Consider the following 24,807-nt stretch of genomic DNA (forward strand, 5'->3'; position numbering starts at 1 on the left):
GGCTGGCACAGGTCTACGAGGCGAGATGCTACACTGACACTAAATCGACTTAGCTGAAGCCTCACGGGATGTTGTAGGGCACTGCTGCTAGCTGACAACTAGGGCCCAGTCTGCCTGTATTGAGTTTCAGTGATGGCTGTTTAGCTTGTAGTGCTACACAGGGCAGAGAGTGGAATGGAAGATGCTCCAGCTCATTGCGTTTACTGACAGGAACCCTGTAGACCGCAAGGCTAAAGGATCAATAGCATTGCACTGCATAGCACTACCAGACCAGGGCAGACCAAAACACAGGAAGATTGCATTACACATAGATTTAAATCAAGAGAAGCCTGCAGCACAAACGCATTCAATTTGCACTCAAATTACGATAAGTATTTGATTTTCAGATGCTTTACCGCGTCCCCTTTCTATATTGTTCATCTGGGCAAACACAAACTTGCCATCTCTCCCAACATCTGAAAGACCCACACACAGGTTATCTTTTGTCTTTTGATTCTGGACCTGAGCCTCCAGGTGGCCTTGCATCCCCTCACTGAGCAAACAGAGCAGCGGTTTGCTTCACTTCCCCATGTCACTGGGGCCAAGCACAGACATTGTGTGGCCTGCCGGCCTGCTGACATGGCCACCCAGTCTGCCAGGGATTTGCTGTTAGGTCATAGAGTTGACATTTATTAAAGGAAGTTGCATGGAGAGTCAGAGGGAGTCGACAGTCCTCTTGTCACGTTGTGGTCCAGAATTCAGGCACTTGTGCAGTACACACCCGTCTCTGTTTCCAACAATAAAAGAAACAATGAAGCTGTTAAGCACTGTATGACCCCCCTAGGGCCCACTACAATGAAAATGACAACTCTCATTTTCCTGACTAGTGCCACTGGGTTTGAAGTTCCTTGCTGGGATTTACAAATCATGCCACAGCTTAAAAATAGCTTGTCGCACCTGTGGGGGGTTAAAGTATAATTGATAAGGGACACAAACTAAAATCTGAAAAATACAAATCACAGGCAACAACAAAGAAAGATGATGAACAAATATTTGTGGTCTGCAAGGGAAAATGCAGAGTTTAGTGGACCAGGAGGAGCAATGAAAATCTAAAAAGGAGAAGTTGAGTGAAATGGATTGAGTGTGTTAAGGGCCAGATGTGCTGTGGATGGATCAAACATCTGCTAGCTCTGCAAGACCTCCATAGTCTTGAATGACCCCCATCATCCTACCTTTCCCACCATGCATCCTGGCCAAACTTTCAGTATTCACTACCTGCTGCGTCAAAGTTTTTTTTTCATTTATTTAGTTATTTTTTCTTTTATCATTCTGTATTCTGTGTGTTTTGATGGTCTAAAGCTTCTCTTGGTATATAAGTTCAAAGAGGCAGCACCAGATGGTAATGGTGTTTATACCTGCAGTAAGTAATCACCACTCTGGAACTTATGACAGTAGACAGACCCGAGGACCTGGAACCATGCCCCGAGAGACTTGAGTACAACTTCCTGTTGTACACACACAGACACACACATACGCATGCATGCAAAACAACATCCTCTGGGCCACTAGCGTTGTGATCCCCTGGGCCACAGGGATAGATGTGTACTGGCACAGAGAGTAAATTACACTGCAGCCACACTGGCACCATCCACATCCAAGATGAATGAACCAACTTACATGCCAGGCTACAATTCAAGGGAGGGAAAACACGGTAACTGCACTGTTTGCAAGTGGAGACCATTTTTCCAAATCAATGCACTATTTCTCAATGATAAAATAGCGACATTTTTAAACACACTATTAGGCCCAGCATAATGTATTATTTCTGGAAATGCTATAAGTGTTGCTCACTTAAATGCTCTTGGCTTTTTTTATTTCATCTGTGCAATGAAAACATGTCATTTCACTTTAACAACAAAGTTACAACCTGAAATCTCAGTCTATGACCTATTTATTTAATTTGAACTGAAAAAGACAAATCAAAACTCAACACTTACTTTTAATGTAATGCAGTTAAATAAGTTTTTGCACTGATAGCTCTTCATACAAATGTGTGTATAGCATTTGCAGGAATTGGAATTGTAGTTGCTTTTTTGTAAAGCCCTTGCTTGCCATGTATTTTTGACAGTCTCTATTAATGAAATGCAAGATTGCGCAGATCCCATTGTCAAGGTCCGTTGAATTTTAGGCCTATATTTTCTTAGACAGTTCAAACTAAGAATAAACTGAAAGAAATGTGTAATCAGGCCAGAGAGTAATAAAGGTTGATTTAAATGCCAAGACACTGAATTTGCATGATAAGATGCAAAGCTATTTAAATCATCAGAACATACTGCAAAAAAAAGATATCAGATCTTACTGATTTACACTGTATCTTTTAGGAGTAAATTATTCAAGATATGTCAGATTTAGATATGGTTTAATTTGCCTCGTCCTGAGCAACACCTATCACAAACAGTCTGATCATAGATTCATAGTTAAAATGACAGACCCAGATTCCTTTAGGGTGCGCAGACCCCCTATTGGCCTTTCCTCTGTTTGCGATTCCAGCAGGCAGTGAAATATTGTCGGGGAAAGGAGTGGGCTGGAGGGAGGTACCAGAGAAAGAGAGGCAGAGAGAGAGAGAGAGAGAGAGACTCGAGTTAATGGTCTTGCATCTTCCTGGCAGCATGTCAATAATGGCTCTGATCACATTAAATAAAGAGTCCATTAGCTTATTCTCTTTCCTCCTGCATGCTGCACAGCAAAAGCACAGAAGAAAGCTGAAATGCTCTTCTAATGCAGCATGTCTACATGTCACAGACACCTCTATCTGTTCCCTTCTCAACCAAAACAAAATGACTTGGATGGTTTACCTACTCTACAATCCATTATCCATCTACATATTTCATTTTACACTGTGATGTGAAAGTGATGTGTGGATTATTTTGACTCTGCAGAGATCAATATGTTAAGGTATTGTAGGGGAAAATGCAGGAAAAATTAAACATATTTGCAGTTGGGGATGTAACTATTTAACACGTCTCACATATGATAATCAGGAACATCTAATCATATTTTTTTTCATGAAATGTAATCTTTCTAAATCTTTATTCTAATTTACTCACATCGACTGTATTTTGCTACTCAATACTAATCAAAAGATATAATGTGTATGATACGGAAGAGGAAGAGAAATGACTGATTCATCAAGACAGCGCAACATACAATAATGTAGCCAAAGAGCAAATTGTGAGCATATGTTAATGCATCTACTCTGTTACGGCTTTCTGCCAAAATAGTAATCAAGACAAAGGAGATGTGATATAAGTGGGAGAGAAAAGCATTTCTACCAACACACACACACACTCAAACACACATACACACAGTGGACAACCAGACCATTTCTCAGCCGCCTCACTGCTCTCCATTGGCCCTGGAGGGAGCAGTGAGGCCCCCACATCTGTCTCCCAGGCCCACGACAGACCTGGCTGCTGCATCCAGACCCAGGAGATCACACGAATCATCCTCAATTAATGTGAAACATCAGACGCTCCCTCTCTGCTTCTATCACTCCACCTCTCTTCTCGGAGGCATCCCCTCTAGCTCAGTGCTGGGTCTGCTGAGTTTTACACATTGACCACGGTTATGGTTCCTTAGCACAGTTGGACGAGGCAAGCCAACGTTACTGTGTTATTGTGCGCTTTGTGCTGAGAGACAGCGAATCAATACATCAGCCTCGACCGAAATGCTGCTCACATGTTAGTGCTGCGAGGCGGTTCTTAAGAGGTTCTGAACTCAGAGAGCGGCAGACTTTGCTCTGCTACGCACTGGGGTCTGAAATGGCTTCCATGTGCTGCTCCATCTGCACCTCCGCTGGGCTGTGGCCAAAGGCTTGTCCTGTCCACTCTTTAAAGAAGCTCAGGGACAGCTTTTCAACATAAACGGTGGTGATGGTAGAAGTCAGGAGAGTCACAGGAATCAGAAGTTAGGAGACCTAAAACGACGGATGCACTTTTAAAAACAGATAATGAAAAAAGACAAGTTAGTGGAGAAAGAAATGGAAACTGTTTACAAAAGGCCACCTGGAACCTGATGTGTGCCAGGTTGTGACTCACCCGTCTGTACTAAAGTCTTCTATAATAACCCCCTGACCCGCCCTCTCTCCATCTTAACAGTCTACAACTGCACTATAAATCTCACTCCAGTCGATTAGTGTGCCCTTAGCAACAACTAACACAGAGTCATGAATTTTTAACCAAAGCCATGAGTTAAATCAGGTTGAAAGGTGAAGGCAGGGTATCTCGTGGCCTGTTAGTTGATCAGCGTGTCTGGTAAATCAGAATAAGCCCTGTGGCCTCTTCACATTTACTTATACTGGAGCCCAGCAAACAGTCTTCTCTGGCAGTGATGAGCATAATATTGACCAAGGCAATGCCCTTTGCATAGTTCTTAATTAAATGATAAAGCAAGAATCAAACCTGAATTGATCTGTTCCAAATTGTAATCAGGAATATGAGTTGGTAAAGAGGGTCCTGTCGGGACCTTATTGAATCACCTCTGTTTCCACATAATTTGCCTTTTAAAGGGAATGACGTTATCTGGAAAAAAAGGATTTGTGCATTACATTTGTGTTCATGTAAATATTTGATATTCTTATAATATATCCAAGATTTGAACCTAGAAAAGATGAGAATCAATGAATGATCGCTTATTAAATTTTGAGTATTTATAGAGAAACATGAATAAAAAGATTTTCTATTGACATATAACATGTCACATATATGCTATTGTCTTTATGCTCTCTCAGGGAAAACAGTGTGGTGAGATTGATTAAAACTACTTTACTTATTTTTCGTTCTACTTGTTTTTACTTTTGGCTATGAGTATTAAAATATCAGCTGTAAACTACCCACTACTGTAAACAATCATAGATTGCCCATTTCCCCCTGTAAACATTTGAAAATACAGAATTTCAATTTTAATTTTTTTTACAACTTATTATAAAAATATCACTCAAATGAGCAAACTGTTGGACCACAGAGTTGGTGGTTAGTTGATCTCTGATGATTTTTTCTTGTTTGTCATGCGAAATTATGTGATCTGTTGTCAAATTGCTAGAAAGATATAATTTTATGGTTCTGCAATTTGGAACACAAAACATTTTAGGGTCACATACAGAATATTGAAGGAGAAGTGCAAATTTCAACCTTTATGATTCTTACAAATGTCCTCCACCCACCTCTCGATGTAGCTACTAGTTTTTCTGTGGTCCATCACAAGGGAAGAAGAAGAGCTTGTTGTTCACACATGACCTCTGACCTGCCACTGTAGAGCCTATGGGGGAGTGGCCTGTGTCTTGGGAGCTCTTGCCCTCTGAAGTGATGGCTCCGGGCTGTGGGCTTTGCATGAACCCATCCCCCATGGTCCCCCTTCGCCACTAGATCCTCTACATTATTCATACACCCCAATATGAAGTGGGGAGGGAGGCAGAATATGGAAACGGAAGCGTCAAGGTTCAAGACCTTCTCAGGTCACAAGGAACTTCTGTTAAACCTCTCTTGCCGTGGCAAAAACAGGAATAGAGCATGTTTTTTCTTTTTTTTAAGGAATTGGATCTGAGAGCAAGACTGGAGATCAATGGGGACTCCCCTGAGGCTTAGCGGAGATCACTTTCACTGCAAGGTGATTGGTGGATCAATGTGGTTCCCATGATTCGCTTTGCCATTGTGAGAACTGATCCTTCCTATTGCAAGTGAACCTGTGTAACCATCTACCAGCACAAATCATAAATAAGTTTGTTCTGTGACAGAAATGACCCATTTGAGTTATTGTGCACAAGTACTGATCAACACTATGTAGTTTGTGACTTCTTTTTTCTTTCTTTCCTTCTTTGTGATATAGCATCTCTCTTTATGGCTTGCTAAAAAAACAAAAAACAATTGGTATGATAGGAGACAGTTAGTTAAAGTTTATAATCCCTAATACACTCCATGCAAGGAAAGCTACATATCCTGACTCTTAATACAGCCAAGCACATAACTTCTAATAGCACATCTAGTCCTTCAATCAAAGCAACCATGTGGGTTGTTTGTTTACAAGACTGAAGACAACCCATAATGGTGTCCTCTAAAGTATCACCTCAACAAGCAGCAGGAAAGAAATACAACTCATATGAGCGTTTCCACTTCGTCTTTTTTCCCTTTTTTTTCAAGAATCCACAAAGTCTTCTTAAGAACATTAAATACATCAAAACTACTTAGTGTATGTTTCAGTCAGAAATTGATTATGGTAAGGGCTCAAATACACTGTTTTTACAGTATGACCATCACCCTTCAGGAACAAATCTTTACAATTCACATACAGTTGTTTTCATGACCACGAGAGGTTGAATATCCTTCAAATGTAATTATATATCTATATATCGTATCTCCCTCCATGAAAACATGACCCATGGCACGTTTTGGGGAGGAGGACAGTCTAATTTGTTTTAACTGACCGGGGTAACCCGGTCTATGAAAAAGCCATCATTTGCTTCTCCACATCGTCAACAATCTGCAAGGTGGATAACCCACTCCACACCCACTACACAACATCCAGCACTTCAGTATTAGAGCCAGCCATGAATTCAGAATAAATTGCAGCAGCGAAAAGATGAATAAATAAAGCGGTTGCTAGATTAATTCTGGGAGACAAGCAGGCAGGCAGATAAAATAAACTAGCAGCAGAAGCTGTCGAGCAGATAAAGTGGGGTACCCTGTCGTCTCTCTGCTGTAATTATTGGCTAATAGTCATTAACCTGGCAAACAGAGGTTTAGCTGCATTGTTTAAAGGACTCAGGGATGCATAATGACAGACTAATATGTCATAGCACTGGGGGAGGTGGGGGAAGGGTGGATTAATGAGATTTTACTGAAGGGAGTGTACAAGAAACACGCCTGGAAAATATAGGGGGAAGAGGGCCACATTAAGCTAATTGGAAGATGAGTGCCTACTTGTAAAAGTGCTTCTAATGGCATATTTGTTTCTCTCACAGCATCACAAGGCTAATGCAGGGGAGTGGAGTTGTGAGACTTACTGTAGTAAAGATTATGGGGGCATGTGTTTGTCTGCAAACGTGTGTCAACATACTTTAAGTGTCTCATCTCAACTTACGTTCTCATTTTTCTTATCTTCGATTATCTTTGACATTGCTTCATGAAGTGGTATTTACAAAAATAGAGTGATAAATAAGGAGTTGCATCAACTTTTAACTTAAAGGCTTGTTGATTAAATAACCTGAAGTATAATCAGGTTTGTCCCATTTTTTTCTGAACGAAATTGACTAAATTGTTTAACTTGTGCTGGGTGATTGCTCTAAATATTCCCATTGTAAACACTTTTTGCCTGCCATCTAAAGCTCAGTTGACCACTGAAAATGAGTGCTTGGATAGCCTCCTCTCAGACAGGGTCCAGAGAACAGAAGAAATGCTGCCCTGTTCTGACAGCTAGCTGGCACTTCCTTACACTAATGGGTTGCAGATTGGTCCATGTCATTTGTGTTATGGCACTTATTTGATTTGATTAGTGGGGAATTTAAGGCAAAGAGTTTGGCTGGCAGAGAATAGAATAAATTTATAAAATTGTTTTACTCAGTCAGTGATGATATGAATTTGAATTTCCAAAGCTTTTGTACTTTTGTACAAAGCATAAGACTGATAATTTATAATATTCATGAATGGGGCTTCAACTAAAATTACCTGCATTTTAAGAGAAGTTCTAATAAAAACAAATTAACACTTATTTTTAACATCAAAGAAGTTAAGATGAAATAGATGAACTGATGTTAAGATATTTTAAACAGGATTAAATTGAAACACGGTCTCGCGGATATCCTTAAAATGCAAATACTCTTGCAATGTACTGCTTATAAAAAAGAGACACTATTCTTAGGAGTAAAACTCTTAAAACTGCATTTAAAATCTTTCCCACTTCTGTAGCTGGCTACCTTAGTGCGTTTAAGTGTGTAACCCAAATTAGTCCTTTTTTGTCTCTTGAAAATTTGAAAATACTGCTGTACTTGTTAGAACCACAATTTCTTAAGACATTTTATGGTGGTGGAACTATTTAAAGATTCACTTTCTAACATGCTTTCATTTTTTTTGTTTCAATTAAATCAAATGGAAGTACTAATGCCCAGATGGCCATGCAGTATGAAATAATAGTGTCCAGGCTAGAATTTAAAGTCATACCTCGAGGCTAAAACTCCAGAGCGCACACAGAATGAAAGTGTAAAATGTTTTTTAATGTATATTTAACAACAAATACCCCAGTGACTATTGATGTTTCGTCTCAGAAGAATCTATTTCTCCAGTATATCTGAGGGCATGATATGAAACCACTCACACTTTTATTTTCTCTGTGTTTCTTCCTCTGTGTCTCTCTCGTACTCTTTTTTGCTGTCTCTCTTTAAACATTTATCTTCTGTTTTCTCCTCACAGGCCCTTTGTGTTTTGTGATGTTGGTTTTTACAGCTTTCTACTCACCAGAGTTGCCATTTATCTTTTATAGATGCCAGCAGCTAGGAGCACATAAGAAATGTTACTATTTTAGTAAGACTAATTGTCATTGCTTGTGTACTCCCTTGATGTCACTTGATCCTGGTCCCTAAGGATTCTTTGAGTGAACTGTAGTATTTAAATTGCATCTTCCTGCCTATCCTGCAAATTTACATTTTGTTCACACAAATAACCCATCTTATTTAATAAGATTAATAGTTACTGTATGATGATCACCTTGTAAAGTCTCTCAGTTTTCTGAGGCAAGAAGAGACATTGGTCCACATTGGTAGATGAAAGTATTTTATTTGCCTCAATCTTAGTAGCTACACCCCAAAGTTAATTTAGAGCATTTGCCAAGATTCGCTTCCCAGAATCCCCCGCCATCTCTTGATGTCTGACAATACACATTTGAATGGAGCCTGAGTTTCTTATTTTTCAGCTGTTCGTATTCCAAAAGATACGAGCCAAGTGTTCTATTTGGAATAATCCTCAAGTCCCAGCAGAGTAATTCTGGTATCTTAGGATGGAAACAAGTTTCTCATCATTCCCAGGCCTCAAAAACACAGGAACAACAGCTACAGAGAGTTCTCATAAATTATCTACTGTAAAAATCTATGTTACATTTTGCCATTTTCAAGGGTAGCTTCTGTCAACTGATAGCGCAGCATCAATTGACAAACAACTGCAGTTTTTACATCTCACCAACAGTATATTTCTATCTATCACTTAGCTATCTTGAACAAAAAATCATGACAAACATTAAAGCTAGCCAGTGAAAAACACAATCTCAAAGCCACTGTCAAGACATCCTCAAATACAATCTTACACAAACATACAAACATACCTGCATACAGTAGTGTGTCCTTAAGCTTTTCACTGCTTTAGAGATAGAGAACACTCAGATGCCTGCCAACCAAGGTCTGATTATTGGCATATATTAATTATTCTTTTTTCTCAAGCTGACACAGTTATGTAAATAATTATAGGTACAGTTTGTGCACAGGGGGAGTCTGAAGAAGAGTTCAAATAGTTTCATAAACCTTTTTTAGTCTTTCCAAATGACAAAATGTTTTACAGTGCTTATAGTCACGGAGGCCTGCCCCCACCTCAGTGCTTTTGATAGGCTTTCTTGTGACTCAGTATTGTATTTGCTCATTTTAATCACTGTGTGATTAATGTGTACATCTGCGGATTTGAACAATGAAAAAAAAAGTAGTAGATGAATAATGTATGGAAAAGAGGGACTGTAGAGGGGTAGATTTCCGTCATAGCTCAGTTAGTTATATGTCGCTCCAGGGACCTCTGAATTTCATGAGCAGAAAAACTCACCTAACCCCTGCTCGATTTTCTCCTTTGACTACACTGATTATTCACAATCAATAAAGAATTGTATCTTCTCTCTTGTCTCCTCTGGGGCATTTAGGATGCTGCAGGCAAGGTGCTGGACCGCTGGACCATCATGTCCCGCGAAGAGGAGATCATCACCCTGCAGCAGTTTCTGCGCTTTGGTGAGACCAAGTCCATTGTGGAGCTGATGGCCATTCAGGAGAAGGAAGGTCAAGCTGTTACAGTTCCCTCGTCCAAAACAGACTCTGGGATTAGGACATTCATTGAAAGTAATAACAGGACCCGCAGCCCAGGGCTCTTGACACATCTGGAAAACAGTAGCCCATCCAGCATTCACCATTTCGAAAATATCCCCAACAGCTTAGCTTTCCTCCTGCCATTCCAATACATTAACCCAGTCTCTGCCCCAATGCTCGGCTTGCCCCCCAATGGCCTCCCTATCGAGAAGCCTGCCCTGCGGCTTCGGGAGCCCAGCCTGCCAAATCAAGGAGAGCAGGTGGAGACCAGTGAGTCAGAAGTGTCCCTATCACCCTTCTGCACAGGTCAGAGTCCTAGTCGCGGAGTACTAGGAGCCATGAACAACAACACTGAACCGAAGACAGAGCCTAACAACCGTGCATCACCCATGTCACCTTCCCCCTCCTCTCAGCAGGCACAACAGCAGACACAGCTTCAGCAGCAACAGCAGCAGTGTCAACAGCAGTCCCAAAATCAACCTCAGTCCAACAACTTAAGTGACCACCAGATCCACCATCAGTTTGTAAAGGACGAACCTTCTAAAACCATCACTCATCCTTCCTTCTCCTCAAAGATGCATCGTATGCGCCGCATGGGTGCCACCTCACGTAAGGGCCGGGTGTGCTGCAACTCTTGTGGAAAAACCTTTTATGATAAGGGCACACTAAAGATACATTATAATGCGGTACACTTGAAGATTAAACATCGCTGCACCATTGAGGGATGCAATATGGTCTTCAGCTCACTGCGCAGTCGCAACCGTCACAGTGCCAATCCCAATCCACGGCTGCATATGCCAATGCTGCGCAATAATCGTGATAAGGACCTCATCCGTGCCAATTCTACCACTGGTACACCAGTCATCTCAAGCAGCAAGAATGGTGGCTTCACACTCACCAGCCCTGGAAGACCACCCCTGGGCTTCACTACTCCACCTGTAGATCCTATGCTTCAGTCACCCCTGCAAAGTCCACTAGTGTTTCCATCACTGAAGTCAGTGCAGCCTGTCCAGCCAGTGCCCCCATTCTACCGAACACTACTGTCGCCAGCAGATCTAGTCAGTCCTCCAGTGTCACTGCCAACCAGTCCCATCATGCCCACTACTACCAACAGCACTACTCTAATGGACCAGCAACAACAGATCCTGGCTGCTGCAGCTGTTGCTTCACACAATAATGTCCATATGTCAGAGGCAGGCCCCTTGTCCCACCGCTTATCAACTCCTAGTGCCAATCACGACCTCACCCCAAGCAGCAGTGACCCCACACCCAAAAAGAAGCCTCGTAAATCTAGCATGCCAGTTAAAATTGAGAAGGAAGTGATTGATGTGGCAGATGAATATGAAGACAAAGATGAAGATGATGATGATATCCACCATAATCACCACCATCACCAGTCATCTCTTCTTCACAACAATGTCAAAATTAATGGAAATTGTAACAGCAACAACAACAGTAGAAGTGGCACTGGACACCAAAGTGGCGGAAGTGGACAACAATCACCTTCTCAGGATGACATGAGCCCTGGCTTAGCTCTGAGAGGCATGATGAGACAAAGTGAAGATGAATGCAGGGAAGGAACCGGTAGTGACAGCAGAGGCGCTGCATCCGAGCTACGTTGTATGGACAGCTTTACCTCAGAGGATCAGGACCATGAGAGAGACTTTGAAAATGAATCTGAAACCTCTGATTCCAAAATGTTCTACCGAGATGAGCTGATGGATGTGGAGGAACATCAAAAGCACAGCAGGGCTGGACGGGGTCTGGACAAAGAACAAGACAATGAGGGTTGTGATGAAGCTCATTTGAGAAAAGAGATCGAAGGAAAGAGCCATTCTTCTCCCTCCCCTAACCAGCCCTCTATCAAGATTAAAGAAGAACTCAATGATCCAACTTATGACATGTTCTGCATGAGCCAGTATGGCCTCTATAACGGAGGTATGGCAGCGGCTGCTGCTAGCATGGCTGCTCTACATGAGAGCTTCATCTCTTCGATGGGATATGGTGCCAGCCCACCCAAATTCCCTTCCTCACAATCACCAGAAGGAGATTCATGTTCAAGTCCTGACCCCAAGATTTGCTATGTGTGTAAGAAGAGCTTCAAGAGCTCCTATAGCATGAAACTGCACTACAAGAATGTGCACCTCAAAGAGATGCATGTGTGCACTGTGGCTGGCTGCAATGCTGCCTTTCCCTCCAGGCGGAGCCGAGACAGGTTAGTGCCACCATTTTGTAATGTAACAATTTTAGTTCAATGTATCTGAGACATTCACAGGTAGGTTTTATTCAGTTTTTATTATAGTGACCTTAAAAAGTCCAAGTTAGTTCAATCTAAGTTATTAGGATCAAGTCTTTGCTATAAAGTCATGTTAAAACAGTTCAGCCTTTGTGAGCTGTATACCGTCGTCACAAACTAAGATTTAACTAGAGTGGTTTTGCAAACTTTTTCTGGATAGGCTGTCAAGTAACATCTGTTTGCTGATAAGAAACTAAAAAAAAGACATCCAGGGACACCTGCTCTATGTCAAGTCAAAGTTCAGAAGAGTAGGGTGCCATGATGAGAAATGCATACACACACATTGAAAAACGGTCCAACTTAACCCTCCAGGTGTCATGTGTTGTTTACCTGCCCTCGCTACCTCACCTTGTCACAGAGAGATGAAGGTGCATACATTAACATTGACAGCGGTTTGTCAAACCACTGCATTTATTAGCGCATTAAGAGGTGAGGCTAACCATACTCACCTGGGCTTGTTAGCACATATCAGTCCCACACACTCACTCTGCAGAATATATATGCTAGAGCAGCACTGACAGCAGCCCGATGTCACAACACATGCTGGAGATAAAAAAGATTCCAAGTGCTAATGCTTAGCACAGGCCCAAGGGCGTAAAACATCAACTGTTTGCATACAAATAACTTTACACACACACGCTCACTCACATAACATACAAATGACACCTCTATTTAAGTAAAGGACAAGTTGTATCTAAGTGCAATCGGAAAACTGATTTTTATCAGATTGTGTTTTATATTTGTTCCTTGGTGTTCCTTGCCTCGCTCACACTCTTTAACCACTGCTCCCACCTCTGACCAAATTTGCTCCTTGCTTTTCACATCGAGCCTTTTATTACATTTGCTGTTTTTGTGTTATCTGCTCTTCGCACTGTTTATTCTTAAGCAGCATGTAAAAAGAGCTGGTGATTCTGAGAGCTCATTACGATGGATTTGAGAGAGGAACAGGGGGAGCAGAACAGCAGACATGTTAGCGTCCATAAAGGTGAAACCCCGCTGCTCACCTAACACAGCTGTGCCGACAGTAGCAAGATGACAGAGGTGTTATCGTGGCATGCACTGCCTCACCATGGTGTACTGCCAGTGAGTGTGTAAGCCCCCTATCTAGGCTTTAGGAATATTAAAAAGGCTGAGGCAAGACTGGTCTGCTGTGCATCATGGGCATTCACACATATGAATATCTACCTTTACATATTCACATGCACTCAGAGACTCACGCACACACGTGAGGATTAATACAAACAGATGACAAAGAAAAGTGTTTGCTTGTGTATTCACTTTGTTTTTCTCGTTATAATTTCAACTTTGAAAGAGTTACAAGACAAATTCATTGTAAATTTTGGGAAGATTTGTCAATACATTTTATAGGAGTTGCACCAGTAAGTGAGCACAAAAAAATCTTCTCTGAGTGTGTCAAGTGTTAATATATGGCTCAGATTTTTGTAAGTGGGTGTTAAGATATAGTCTTCCACTCAATAAGTTAAACTCCTACAACAGATCTGCTTTTTTTTTCTCCTTTGCCAGTTATGTAATTTAATCTCCTCACGTTGAAACCCACTGTCATAACGGCTCACAAAATACTAAATGAGGTAACAACAGTAAGAAGTAAAAAAAAAATATTATCAGAATAGAAAATTTAGAGGAAAGTGGAAAGTGAGTTTTCAGAAATACCAAAGCAATGGGTGAGTGAGCTGCTACAAACAGGCAGACAGGTTAAAAAAAATAGACTGTTTTGCATAGAGAAAATTAACACCTTGTCAGCTTTGAAGAGTTTAATATCACCGATGAAAAACACCAGCATATAACTGCCACTCAAACATACATCATGGCGGCACATATGTGAGACAGAAATAATTTTATTTAGCATGGAGAGCCAAGTTGCTATGACAACTTTAAGCCTTTATGCCTCTTTAAGCCTGTGCAGGATAGCTTTGGGTGAATGAGACTGATGCGCACTATTGTTTCAATAAGTTTCCTGACAACATATGGGACATATTACTCCACCGTAGGTTCAAACAGAGAACAAAACAACAGAAAGCATGCTGCATAGCTAGAGAAATCCTGGGGCTTTGAGACAAGTCAGTACACAAACTGCGCACTCATCAAATCTCTCCCTTGATAATCCTCTAATGACATAATGTGTATTTGAGTGCAATGGAAGCAATAAAATGGGAATGTAATTTAGTTGTTTTCATCAGAGCATTTGCTCTGATAAGATTAAGATACTGTAAGCTTAAATTTACATGTACAAAATAATGTTGCAATGTTTATTGCTACTAAATTTGATACGTTACTACTAGCTAATTACATTTTTTTTTCAGTTTGTGTTATCAGCAACAATTAATAATTAATAGGCTTTTCAGCAGTTCACCTATGACAGAAATAGTTAACTCAAAGGAATACTCTTTCAGGTTTGACAAGAGAGAGTATTTTTTAAGAAAAGAAAAGTAAATCAGTTTTTTAATCATTGGTTTCACAACTGATTGATATATAGTAAAGCAGCATTGTAAATGCAGTTCTGCCTGGCTGCTCACATCAAACACTAGGAAAGTCCTCTACATATCTGATTAGTCCATTGACTGAGAAAAAAGCCAAAGGCGCGGAACACACCATCGGGCAGCATCAAAAGCTGGTGAATCAAAGTAAAAAGGAAAACAGATGAGGGGGTCACCTCATCTACAGAGGAAAACAACCAGCAAGTGATGACACTGTCAGAGTAGTACATACTGTACATACACCCCGGGAACATCTCTAATGCTCCAGTTAGAGTTTCGCTCTGTTAAAATAAAACAGTTGATTTCACACATGCATATAAAAACATCTGTGCACATGGATACTCCACTCACACACTCATAAGGAAAAGGATAATGTCATGTGCCCTGAAGCAAGAATGGAATGTAAATGTTTTTGAGTGTAAAACACAGAGCAATTTTAGGGTGTGTGTGTGTGTGTGTGTGAGGTTTTACTTTCACTGGAGTGTTTTCTCTCAGCCTCCAAGCTGCCTGCTGCACGGAGGTAAATGATTGCACATTTATTATGGGGAATGAGCAGTGCTGGCCAAGTGATGAAGAGACTGCAAGATAAATGGCTGGAGAGGCACGTACCAGTAGTCATCACTGTTATTTGCCTTGTTTATTATAATTCTTAAACTGGTGACAAGACTTGCCTAACATATCTTATTTTCTATCAGCGTATCTTATATTCCTTTTCAACCTTCATCCAAACATTTTTAACTCGCTCTCTCTATGTCGCTGCAGTAAGCAGGTGTCCTCCCTCTTCTACATTCCCATGGTGTAACTGTGCACGGCCCGTGGTCCCTGCATGGGCCACTGCAAACGGAGAGAGTGAAGGTTAATTATGTTGGAGAGTCTCTTTACTCCCCTCTCCTTCTTCCTCCTTTTCCCTTGGTCCCCTCACGGCATGTGGGCCCGGCTTCTCTGCTATACAGTCAGCTCTGTGTTTGTGTCTTATAAACAAAGGGCATGCTTCTCATAGAGAGAATATGTTAGTGTAAGCCATTCAACCCTATTCTAAAATATTTGCTGAAAAAAAAAGAAAAACTTAAAATCTTTTATGTCCTTGGTTTATCATTGACAGCTTAGTTGTGATTCATTTTAAGGAGAATAAGGGAAATTATTTTTACTCTTAGATTAATATCATATAGACACTAACACACGCACACCACCATCAACAGAACTGTAGTTTTAAAACTGCAAGTAAGTTTAAATCATAACTGTTTTTTATACAAATTCAAATGCATAACTAATTTCTGTTCACTAATTTCTTTGAAACCATCTGTAGCTAGTGGTAAAACAATAAAAAGGAGACCAAGCAGCAAGAGTGATAAATGTTACTAAAATTCTTGACCTCCCACTCACACCTAAAACCTCATAACACACCCCAAATGATAGTAAAGACAAAGAACCACTGGTGTCAGCTTGATAGCACTCAGCCCTCCATCTCATTTAAAAATTATGAGTCATTTAGATAATATACACACATGCATGTATATATATGTACAAATTTGCACAGACACAAAAGCAAGGGCAAGGGCCATCAGCTGAGCATGAAGATGATTAACATCGATTGGGACAGGCACGCTCTCACTCTGCCTCCTCTGCACAGTCAAAAACAGGCTCTCTGGAGGCCTCCCCCATCTTTTGGACGAAGATGAGACTGTCAAATTGGTTTGCCAGCCACATTACTGGGCAGCAGGGAGGTACCGAAGCTCTATGAATGGGGGTGAGAGGGGGTAGAGCCTACTGGATAGTATACTGAAGAGGAGTGATGGAGAAATGGAAGGGAGAGGGAAATGGGGCAGAAAGTCTAAATCTGATAAATGAAGGGATGAGGGCATTATGTCCTCAGTCTGTGGATTCAGCTGACTTATTCTGATTGTTTAGAGCAAGGAGGCACCGCCAACACAGAGGTTAAATAACAAGGCTTATTATATTAACCATGAACTGGTCTCTTTTTCCCCTTTTTCTGTTCTTTTAATTAGACCATTTCTAAATGGTCAAAAACTGGCATACCGTAGTCACCTTTTCTGCGATTCATTTTATTTGCATAATTCTGTCAAATACATCAAACAGATTCCAGAAGTATTTGTGAATATTTTTCATTTTAATATTTTAACTGTGGTGTGCATTCATGTCTAAAATGGCTAATGTTGCTATTCTCCAGAATACTTACTGCATGATATTTAGCATGTTTGACTTTATTAGATAGCCATGGTTAATTTAGAGCTTATTAGCAGTGAGAAGGTGCTGTTTAAGAGGTGGAGACGTGTTGCAAAGGACCTGCCTACCTGAGCATCATCAATAGCATCCTGTACCTCAGGCTTAACTTAGCACTTCTGTAGACCCTCTTCACATCTCAAGCTTGTTGTGTTTCTGCCGAAAATGTACCCATTTTGCTAATCACACCACTGATTACAATGTGTTTCAGACTGTCCAGAAACACTCTGGTGTCTGACAACCAAGCATTCACACATTAATTTCACACGCAGACAATAAATCACGACTCCCACATCATAACCATAATTTAAAGCCGTATGGTTGCAACTGCACTGTTAAAGAGGGACAAAGGATTTACACAGGCTTTTTGAACAAAGTTTCACTATATGGAAGAATTATTTTATCTGTTTTTCACACAAACAAACACACACAAGCACGTACAAACACACATATGCTGTGACAGCCACGGCCAATCGATTTGCCACGCTCCCTCTCCACAATGCTGACGATGCTCGAGTGGATGGGCTCCTGGTTGCTTGGTTCACAGAAAAGGGTCCCTCAAATGAATGTATTTTTACCTCTTGCAGGACAATGTCGGATAGGGAAGTAAATAATTAAAGGAAAGGGACCCTTTTTGACTGCATCAACCCTGCCACTGCTGGTAAGCTCTACTATCCATTGTGACTCCATTTTTGCCCGTTCTGCTAAGGATGACCTTATTCTTTTTCTTTTTTTTTTTCTTTTGTATTTTTGTTTTGTTTAACACACATGTGCCCTCCCTGCATGGAAAACCCTTCACATTAAAGGCACCGAGTGTTTGCATATTTTTCTCTGAGTGCTGAGAGGAGCAGGCCTTGTGGATGTTGTACTTGACACTGGTCATTGGTTGCCTTAGTTTTATTTTATTTTACTGTGACGTGTGAACTGTGACATCCTTCCCCCACCCTCCTTATTTTTTAAGTCGTACTTGACAACTGTGAAATTGATGTAAAAAAGGTACTGAATTACATTTTCAAGCCCATTTCACCTCTGCCTTTTAGCATGGCTTTGTTTGCTAACTAATTGTAACCTGGCTTAAGCATGGCATTTGTTATGGGTTTCTTTCATCAGCTGTTGCACATTGTGTGTTACAGTTTGCCTTGTATTTGGGAAAAATGCCCATCTTAATTAAATCCAGGGCTACATAAAGACATGTTCATTGAGGTGCTCGATTAAGCCACCTCCAATAGGGAAGAAACGCGATAATGCTGTCAGGGCCTTGCGCTAATATGCTATCCAGTTCCCCTCGATTATCACATTACCACAGCTCGAATCAATTGATAAACTCCCATTCAATATGGTGGAGTATTTAATTGAGTCAGAGTCTATTGGATTTGAGGACTGTGCAGTGCAGACATGCTGACAGTGGTAAACACTTGCAGGATGCTCTGTCTCATTGCTATGTTAGTGCACTTTCTCCTTGCAGAGCTATTGGGTGTGGGTCTCTGTGTGTGTGTTGTTGTGCCTGCACTGATAATAACAATAATAGTTCTGAAACCATTTTACTGGAGTAAGACAACTTGAAAATATCAAAAATGAATTATTGTACACTGGCAACATACTGATTTTAGTTGTGACTGTCTCTTCACATTAGGCACAGCTCCAACATCAACCTGCACCGCAAACTGCTGACCAAAGAGCTGGACGACATTGTCCTGGACCCCCAACTCACTCCACTACCCAAGGACCTGCGAGCTGAGTTAATGGCCAAGATCTACGCTGGGTATCACATGGGCTTGGACCCTATGGCCAGGATGGGCATCGGAGGTGCCTGCTTTGGGCCCCCTGTTCTGAACCACAATGCCCATTCCCCCATGAGCAACGAGTATCCCCACCATCCTCTCAATCAAGACCTTAAAAACCACCACACTAATGGCCTGTTCCGGGGCCAGCCCGACGACTACATGGTGTTGGATTTGAGCACCACATCAAGTCTTCAATCCAGCAGCAGCGTCCACTCCTCACATGGGTCAGAGGAGGGCAGCGATGAAGGCATCCTGTTGGATGACTTGGAAGAGGAGGGAGAAGATGAGGAGGAGGAGGGCAACAGTGAGGGAGATGATTGCTCCCAGCGTGCCGAGGGGCAGGTTGAAGGGGGCCATCAGGATGAGACTGGAGAACTAAAAGAAGGACGAGGTGAGGGGTTGGACCCTTCCTCCTCGCCATTCTTCCTCTCGTCCACAGGGGGCAGTAATGGCAGCAGCAGTGGGATCCTCTGTAACATCTGCCACAAAATGTACAGCAACAAAGGGACCCTGCGTGTGCACTACAAGACTGTGCACCTGCGTGAGATGCACAAGTGCAAAATCCCCGGCTGCAACATGGTATTTAGCTCCGTGCGCAGCCGTAACCGACACTCTCAGAACCCCAACCTCCATAAAAACATGCCCTTCTCTACAATAATAGACTAAAGAATGACTTGCTACTCGACCCTGCTGTTTGTCTTCCCACTCCTCCCCTTATTCCTCATCCTTATTCCTCCACAACTTAGCTTTTAATTCCAGCCCAGGACCATCAAATACAAGCTGAATGCCTTCATGCCTCCTGTCTGTCCTTTGCAAGTCATTGCAAGACACTTCTGTCTCCATCTATAAAATTAATTGACTTCATGATTGTGTCCTTTGACTTTTCCTTCTTTGGAAGAACAGGATGACGCTCATAGGCATTGAGTTTGCTTTGAAACAAACCTCCAGGTATATTTCATAAGCCCCTCTATATTTTCTTTTTCTACCCACTTCCCACTTGTGTTGATGTCCATCTCCAAAGATTCAATTCAAACTCTTATTTGTGACTTTGCCTGCAGAAACAATTGTATTGAAAAAAGAAAATCTTCTTGTTGTATTTGTGTAATGATAGCTTTTAAATGAACCCCTTACAAAAGCATGACAGCTCCATTTGTAAATAATGTCCCAAGAGGCTTTTGGTGTAAGAGTTGTGTTGATGGTTGTTTGCTTCTTTTTTCCCCCTCTCTTTATGGTTTTATGTTACAGTCCAGTACAATACTTCCAGCTATAGGCAAGAAAGAGGTAGCATCTTAATAGCTTGACTCATTTATGTTTGCTTCAACGACAAGATTTAAACTGAGTCCTAGGGAAAAACGAATATCATGTGACTTGTTTTAACTGCTTGTTAGATATTCAGAAGTTGCCGGCATGCTTTTTTTGGCTCCTACACTGATATCATTCTCTGTCGTTCTATTGATTTTCTTTTTTCCTTTTTTTTCGTCTGTTATTTTTATGAGCTTTAGTATACCAATTCAGTTTTTGCACTTTGCATCTATACAAGGGGTTGTGTAATATTATTATAATGAGGATTTTTGCAGTGGTGAATTTGGGCGTTTTCTGGGGTCATTGATGCCTACAATGCAGAGGGGGAAATGACAGTACCTTCAACATACTGTACTTGTGCCAGTTTCTTTTTGCACATGTTCAGCTTCAAACACAGTTTCACAATAGAAAGTGTCTTGGCTATGAACAAAGCCTGAGATCCTGTCCCAGTGCTCTACAACATATACTGTCTAAGGTTAACTACATATGAACTGCTGTTTCACAAACACAAAGAAACTGATAGGAGAAAGAGTTAAAGAGTAATTGGTGTATGTTTGTCACTGTCACCATAATTACTTCCCACGTTTAGTGAGTTAATTTGTTCATAGCATGCAATTAATCTGTCAAACAAAGTTATCAATGCAAGAAATAGAGTTTGTTCTCACTTAAGGAGTCTTAATAAGATATGATTGTCCAACAGATGAGGAAATATAAGAAAATAGTCCTTCAACTGTGACCAAAATATAAGTGTTTGCTTGAGAAAAGCTCTTTCAGTGTGACATTGTGCTTAAATCATGCCCCAGTTGATCAATAGGATGCACTTGAGTCTTAAAACTTTTGATGTGATATTTTGCTGTAGGTTTCCATTGCTGAGCACCACCTTTAAATATACTCTATGAAAGATATTGTCATTTTTCTTCTGTTGGTTCCAGAGAATTTTTTACTTGTCTATAGCTTTCTTACGGTACAAATATTTCCAGTAACTGAACAAAGTAGCCAAGGGAAGGGGTATTTATTAGCAGGTGATGTGTCTTCATCAAGATGTTTTTGTCCAGTGAAAGTACAGTTTTTGTAAAAAAAAAAAAAAAAAAAAAGAAAAAGAAAAAAAAGACACTGTTCATCAGTTTGACTGGTTTATCAGAGAATTAGCGTTGACATGCTTTACTAGATCTTCGCTTACCTGACTGATGCTAGACACAGTGCGAAAATATCCAGTGTTATGTGGTGTGCTTTACCGTATTCACAACACCTTACACACATAACAGTGTTGAGTTTCTCTTATTTCACACTCGAGCCATTTTGCTGTACAGACATGACCTATTATGTTGAAATATTTCATGTCTTTTTTTAAGACTCCACCTATATGACACATGCAGTTTCTAGTCCTCTCTTCTTAGAGATAAAGAGCGTGAGACAGAGAGCTGAGGCTGATGGAAAGGTTGCGGAGGTGGAAGGCTGACTAGGGGGGAAAGGATGACAGCAACGATCATTAAAAATGTGCTGCTTCTCTGTTACCTGGAGGCGTCCCGCCATTCCAGCTTCTTCTGTCTAATAACTCACTTGTCACTTCGTTACACTGCCAGACGTCAAGGTTGCTGACAAGACTGTGACACTGACAGAAGAAGAAAAAGAAGGAAAAAGAGTATGTGCTCTGAACAATTTAATTTGACTCAGTCAATTAAGTTGAATTCAGTTCATCTCTTCATTTTCTATGTGTGCTTATTCTTCTTCAGGATCGGTGGTAATTCAATTCAGTTCCTTTCTCTTGCTCTGTTTTTTTCTTTGTCTGTCAGAGCACAGTAATTTAACAACCGCCTTACCCATTTCTTCAACCCGCCACTCACTTACCACCTCCACACGCCACAGCGCAGATTCTACAGGGACACACACTAATAGTGTATGCTTAAGTTCACTGGATGGGCATGGCATAGGAAAAAGGGATGGGTAATTGCCTGTTTATCCCAAGTGAAGGGAAAATTGAGTACAGGAACCCCTGCCTTCTCCCAGGAGTGGGTTTCACTGAGGCGCTTGCTGCCTCATTCACTCATTCAATCCCTCCGGCCTGCGCTCTGGAAGAAATAAAAAAGTGCTACTCCAGGAACCCTGCTGACAGCTGTCTCTCTAACACACAAGCATACAAATACAGAGAAATGAGGCACACACTCAGAAGGATGACAAACCATAGATGACTTATTAACCTCTAGTCATGTAGCGGACAGGGGCAGAGACAAATCTTCTCACCACAGGCAGGGAAACTTGCTTTTTAGTATTACCATTACAGCAGCAGATGCTACATACAATAAACAGATAACATTCAATTATTAACAATGGCACAGTCTAGAATTGAGTCACACTTGGAGCATTCAAAGTTCTTCCTATTAAATGTATTTTTTTCTAAATATTAAGAAATGGTTTAGCTTATGAAAAAGCTGAAATCTTTATAAAAAGGTCAAAAGCTCACAAATCAATTTTGACTCTATAGAATGAGGAGACCTCCATAAAACCATTTCAAAATATATCTTAATGCATGTCTACTTGGCCAATAAGCTCACTTTTTTGTTGTTGTTTTTTTCTTAAACACATTCTGTATGTTCTGTTCATCACTGTCTATTCCTCAAGTAACAGCCACAGAGCATGACCTGTCAAATATACTTATGTGTTCCAGGCAGAAAAAATGAATGTCACAAAAGTGGTTTGCTGGAAAACACCCCTTCTTCTACCTCCTTGGGGCTCCTTTAGAGTCCTGGATGGTGCTAGTCAAGCCAGTAGAGCTATAGCTGCAAAAAGTCAGAAACCTTTCTGAAAAAAACATGCAAATGACTTTTCATAACTAGGGAGATAGCTGAAAAGGATGGATTGGTTGAAAATGATTAGGCTCGGGGCGTTGTCGTGCTGGAGCCTTGCTGCAGGCGGTTTATGCATGGGAAAAAGAGAGGAACACTGAATGAGGCGGAAGCAAGAAAGAAGCAGGGGCAGGACTCCCCAGGAGTCATCACTGGCTTCTTCTTGATTGCCTGCTGGAGACCGATCGAGCCACCACAGACATTTCCACCCCTCTCCTACACACTGCTCTTGTCTGAGAACTGACCACTGATTGCCCCTTTCTCCTAAAAACGCACCCTATCCTATCTTTTGTATTCCTTAATTCTCCAAGCACATGGCTCAAGGTGCATTCAGCCTCCTAGTGACTGTAGTTTTGGACAGCAGGAACACTTCACAGAGAGAGCCACAATGGCCCAAACCACTGGAGTGAATCTTAAATATTTGATTAGAGCAGTGTCAGGCATCAATTATTCTGCAGTTCTGCACAGCACATTGAGGGAGAAAGGGATGGCAAAAGGGTGAAATGCTTGACCTGTTAATCGCTGTCCATTTTGTTCATGTCACAAAATGAGTGAGTACAATAGCTGTAAGGAGAGAGGATGAGGGGGTGACACTGCATGCAAACTGTCCAGTTAATGTAGCTCATGGAACAAAGTGAGATAAAAATGTTTAATGGGACGTCATCAGTAATATGCAGACAGAAGAAAAATACACACGTGGGTTTGTATAGATGTTTCAGTATCATGAGTTATGTTCTAATAGAATGCCCTCATTATTTTTAACTGGAACCTGTGAAATGTCAAATATCAAAAAAAAAAGAAAGAAAAAAGAGAGAAAAATAGAAGAAAAACAACATTTAAAAAAAACCCTGTAAATTCATGAAATGTTTTTCCATTGTATTTTCAAATATATTTTTCAGTCTTAAAGTATTAATAGCTTGAAGAGCTGGTGAATCTAGATTTTTATTTTCACTTGTGTTTTTGAGTATCTGATGCGTTTGTGTCTGTGTCTTAAAAAGCCTGTGTACAGCACTGGCGCTCGACAGCATTGCATGGCTACATAGTCGCACAGCAAAGAACAAAAGAGCAAAGGAGCTTGCATCACTTTGTTGTCAAAAATGGTGATTTGGAAGCCTCATCGATACTGTATGTTACCTAAAGAGGTATTCCCTATTTGCAGACAGAAGGAAAAAAAAACATCCTTTTTATGAGACTCCTTTTTTTTTCCCTTTCTTTTTAGCCTTTCTTGTATTTGTTTCTGTATCATAACTGTCTATGGTTTTTTTGCATAAAATGCATAAGGGTTTTGGGATGTAAATGGAATTTTATTCATATTTTGTCCAAATACCTCTTGTAATTTGTATCAGAATTCTTGTACAATTTTTATATTAAAGATTTATCAGTCACTGGCACGTCGTCATCTCATTTTATTTAACGCAGAAAGATGTTGACTCATCAACAATCACTGAATGGTCTATTTCATTTAAGCAGCATGAAAGAGCCATTGTCTGGCATGTACAGAAATAACAGCTTACAAATTAAGTGTCAATCAAGCCAATTTAACAAGACACTGTGATTTAACCAGGCTTTCTCAGGCTCTATAATTATACCATGATAAAAATCATTAGGGAAAAGGCTATCTTGACCAATTAGTGGACGATTAGATTAATCGAATTATTAAAAGATGTCCCGGCACAAGGAGACAGTGTTGCTGTGATTAGCAGATTAGTAAGATAGTTAGAGAGAAATAAAGGACATAAGTTGCTTTTTACACATGTCAACATCA

The 24,807-nt window shown here is 40.8% G+C and overlaps 1 protein-coding gene across 4 annotated transcripts in view; it reads left to right on the forward strand.

Moving 5' to 3' along the window:
• Window positions 1-24,426, forward strand: part of bnc2 (basonuclin zinc finger protein 2) — a 155,872-nt gene extending 131,446 nt beyond the window's left edge. For 3 of the 4 annotated variants that reach the window (XM_072384964.1, XM_072384962.1, XM_072384963.1), the window contains 2 exons: window positions 9,922-12,296; window positions 18,747-24,426. In XM_072384964.1, the coding sequence (XP_072241065.1) occupies window positions 9,922-12,296; window positions 18,747-19,563 (3,192 nt within the window). In that variant the 3' untranslated portion in view covers window positions 19,564-24,426. Of the gene's footprint in view, window positions 1-9,921; window positions 12,297-17,700; window positions 17,775-18,746 lie in introns of all 4 variants that reach the window. The other variant, XM_072384965.1, reaches the window with a different exon arrangement.
• Window positions 24,427-24,807: the final 381 nt, after the last annotated feature.

This window comes from Leuresthes tenuis, unplaced genomic scaffold, assembly GCF_036924035.1.
Source record: "Leuresthes tenuis unplaced genomic scaffold, fLeuTen1.0.hap1 SCAF_4, whole genome shotgun sequence".
Lineage (NCBI taxonomy): Eukaryota > Metazoa > Chordata > Actinopteri > Atheriniformes > Atherinopsidae > Leuresthes > Leuresthes tenuis.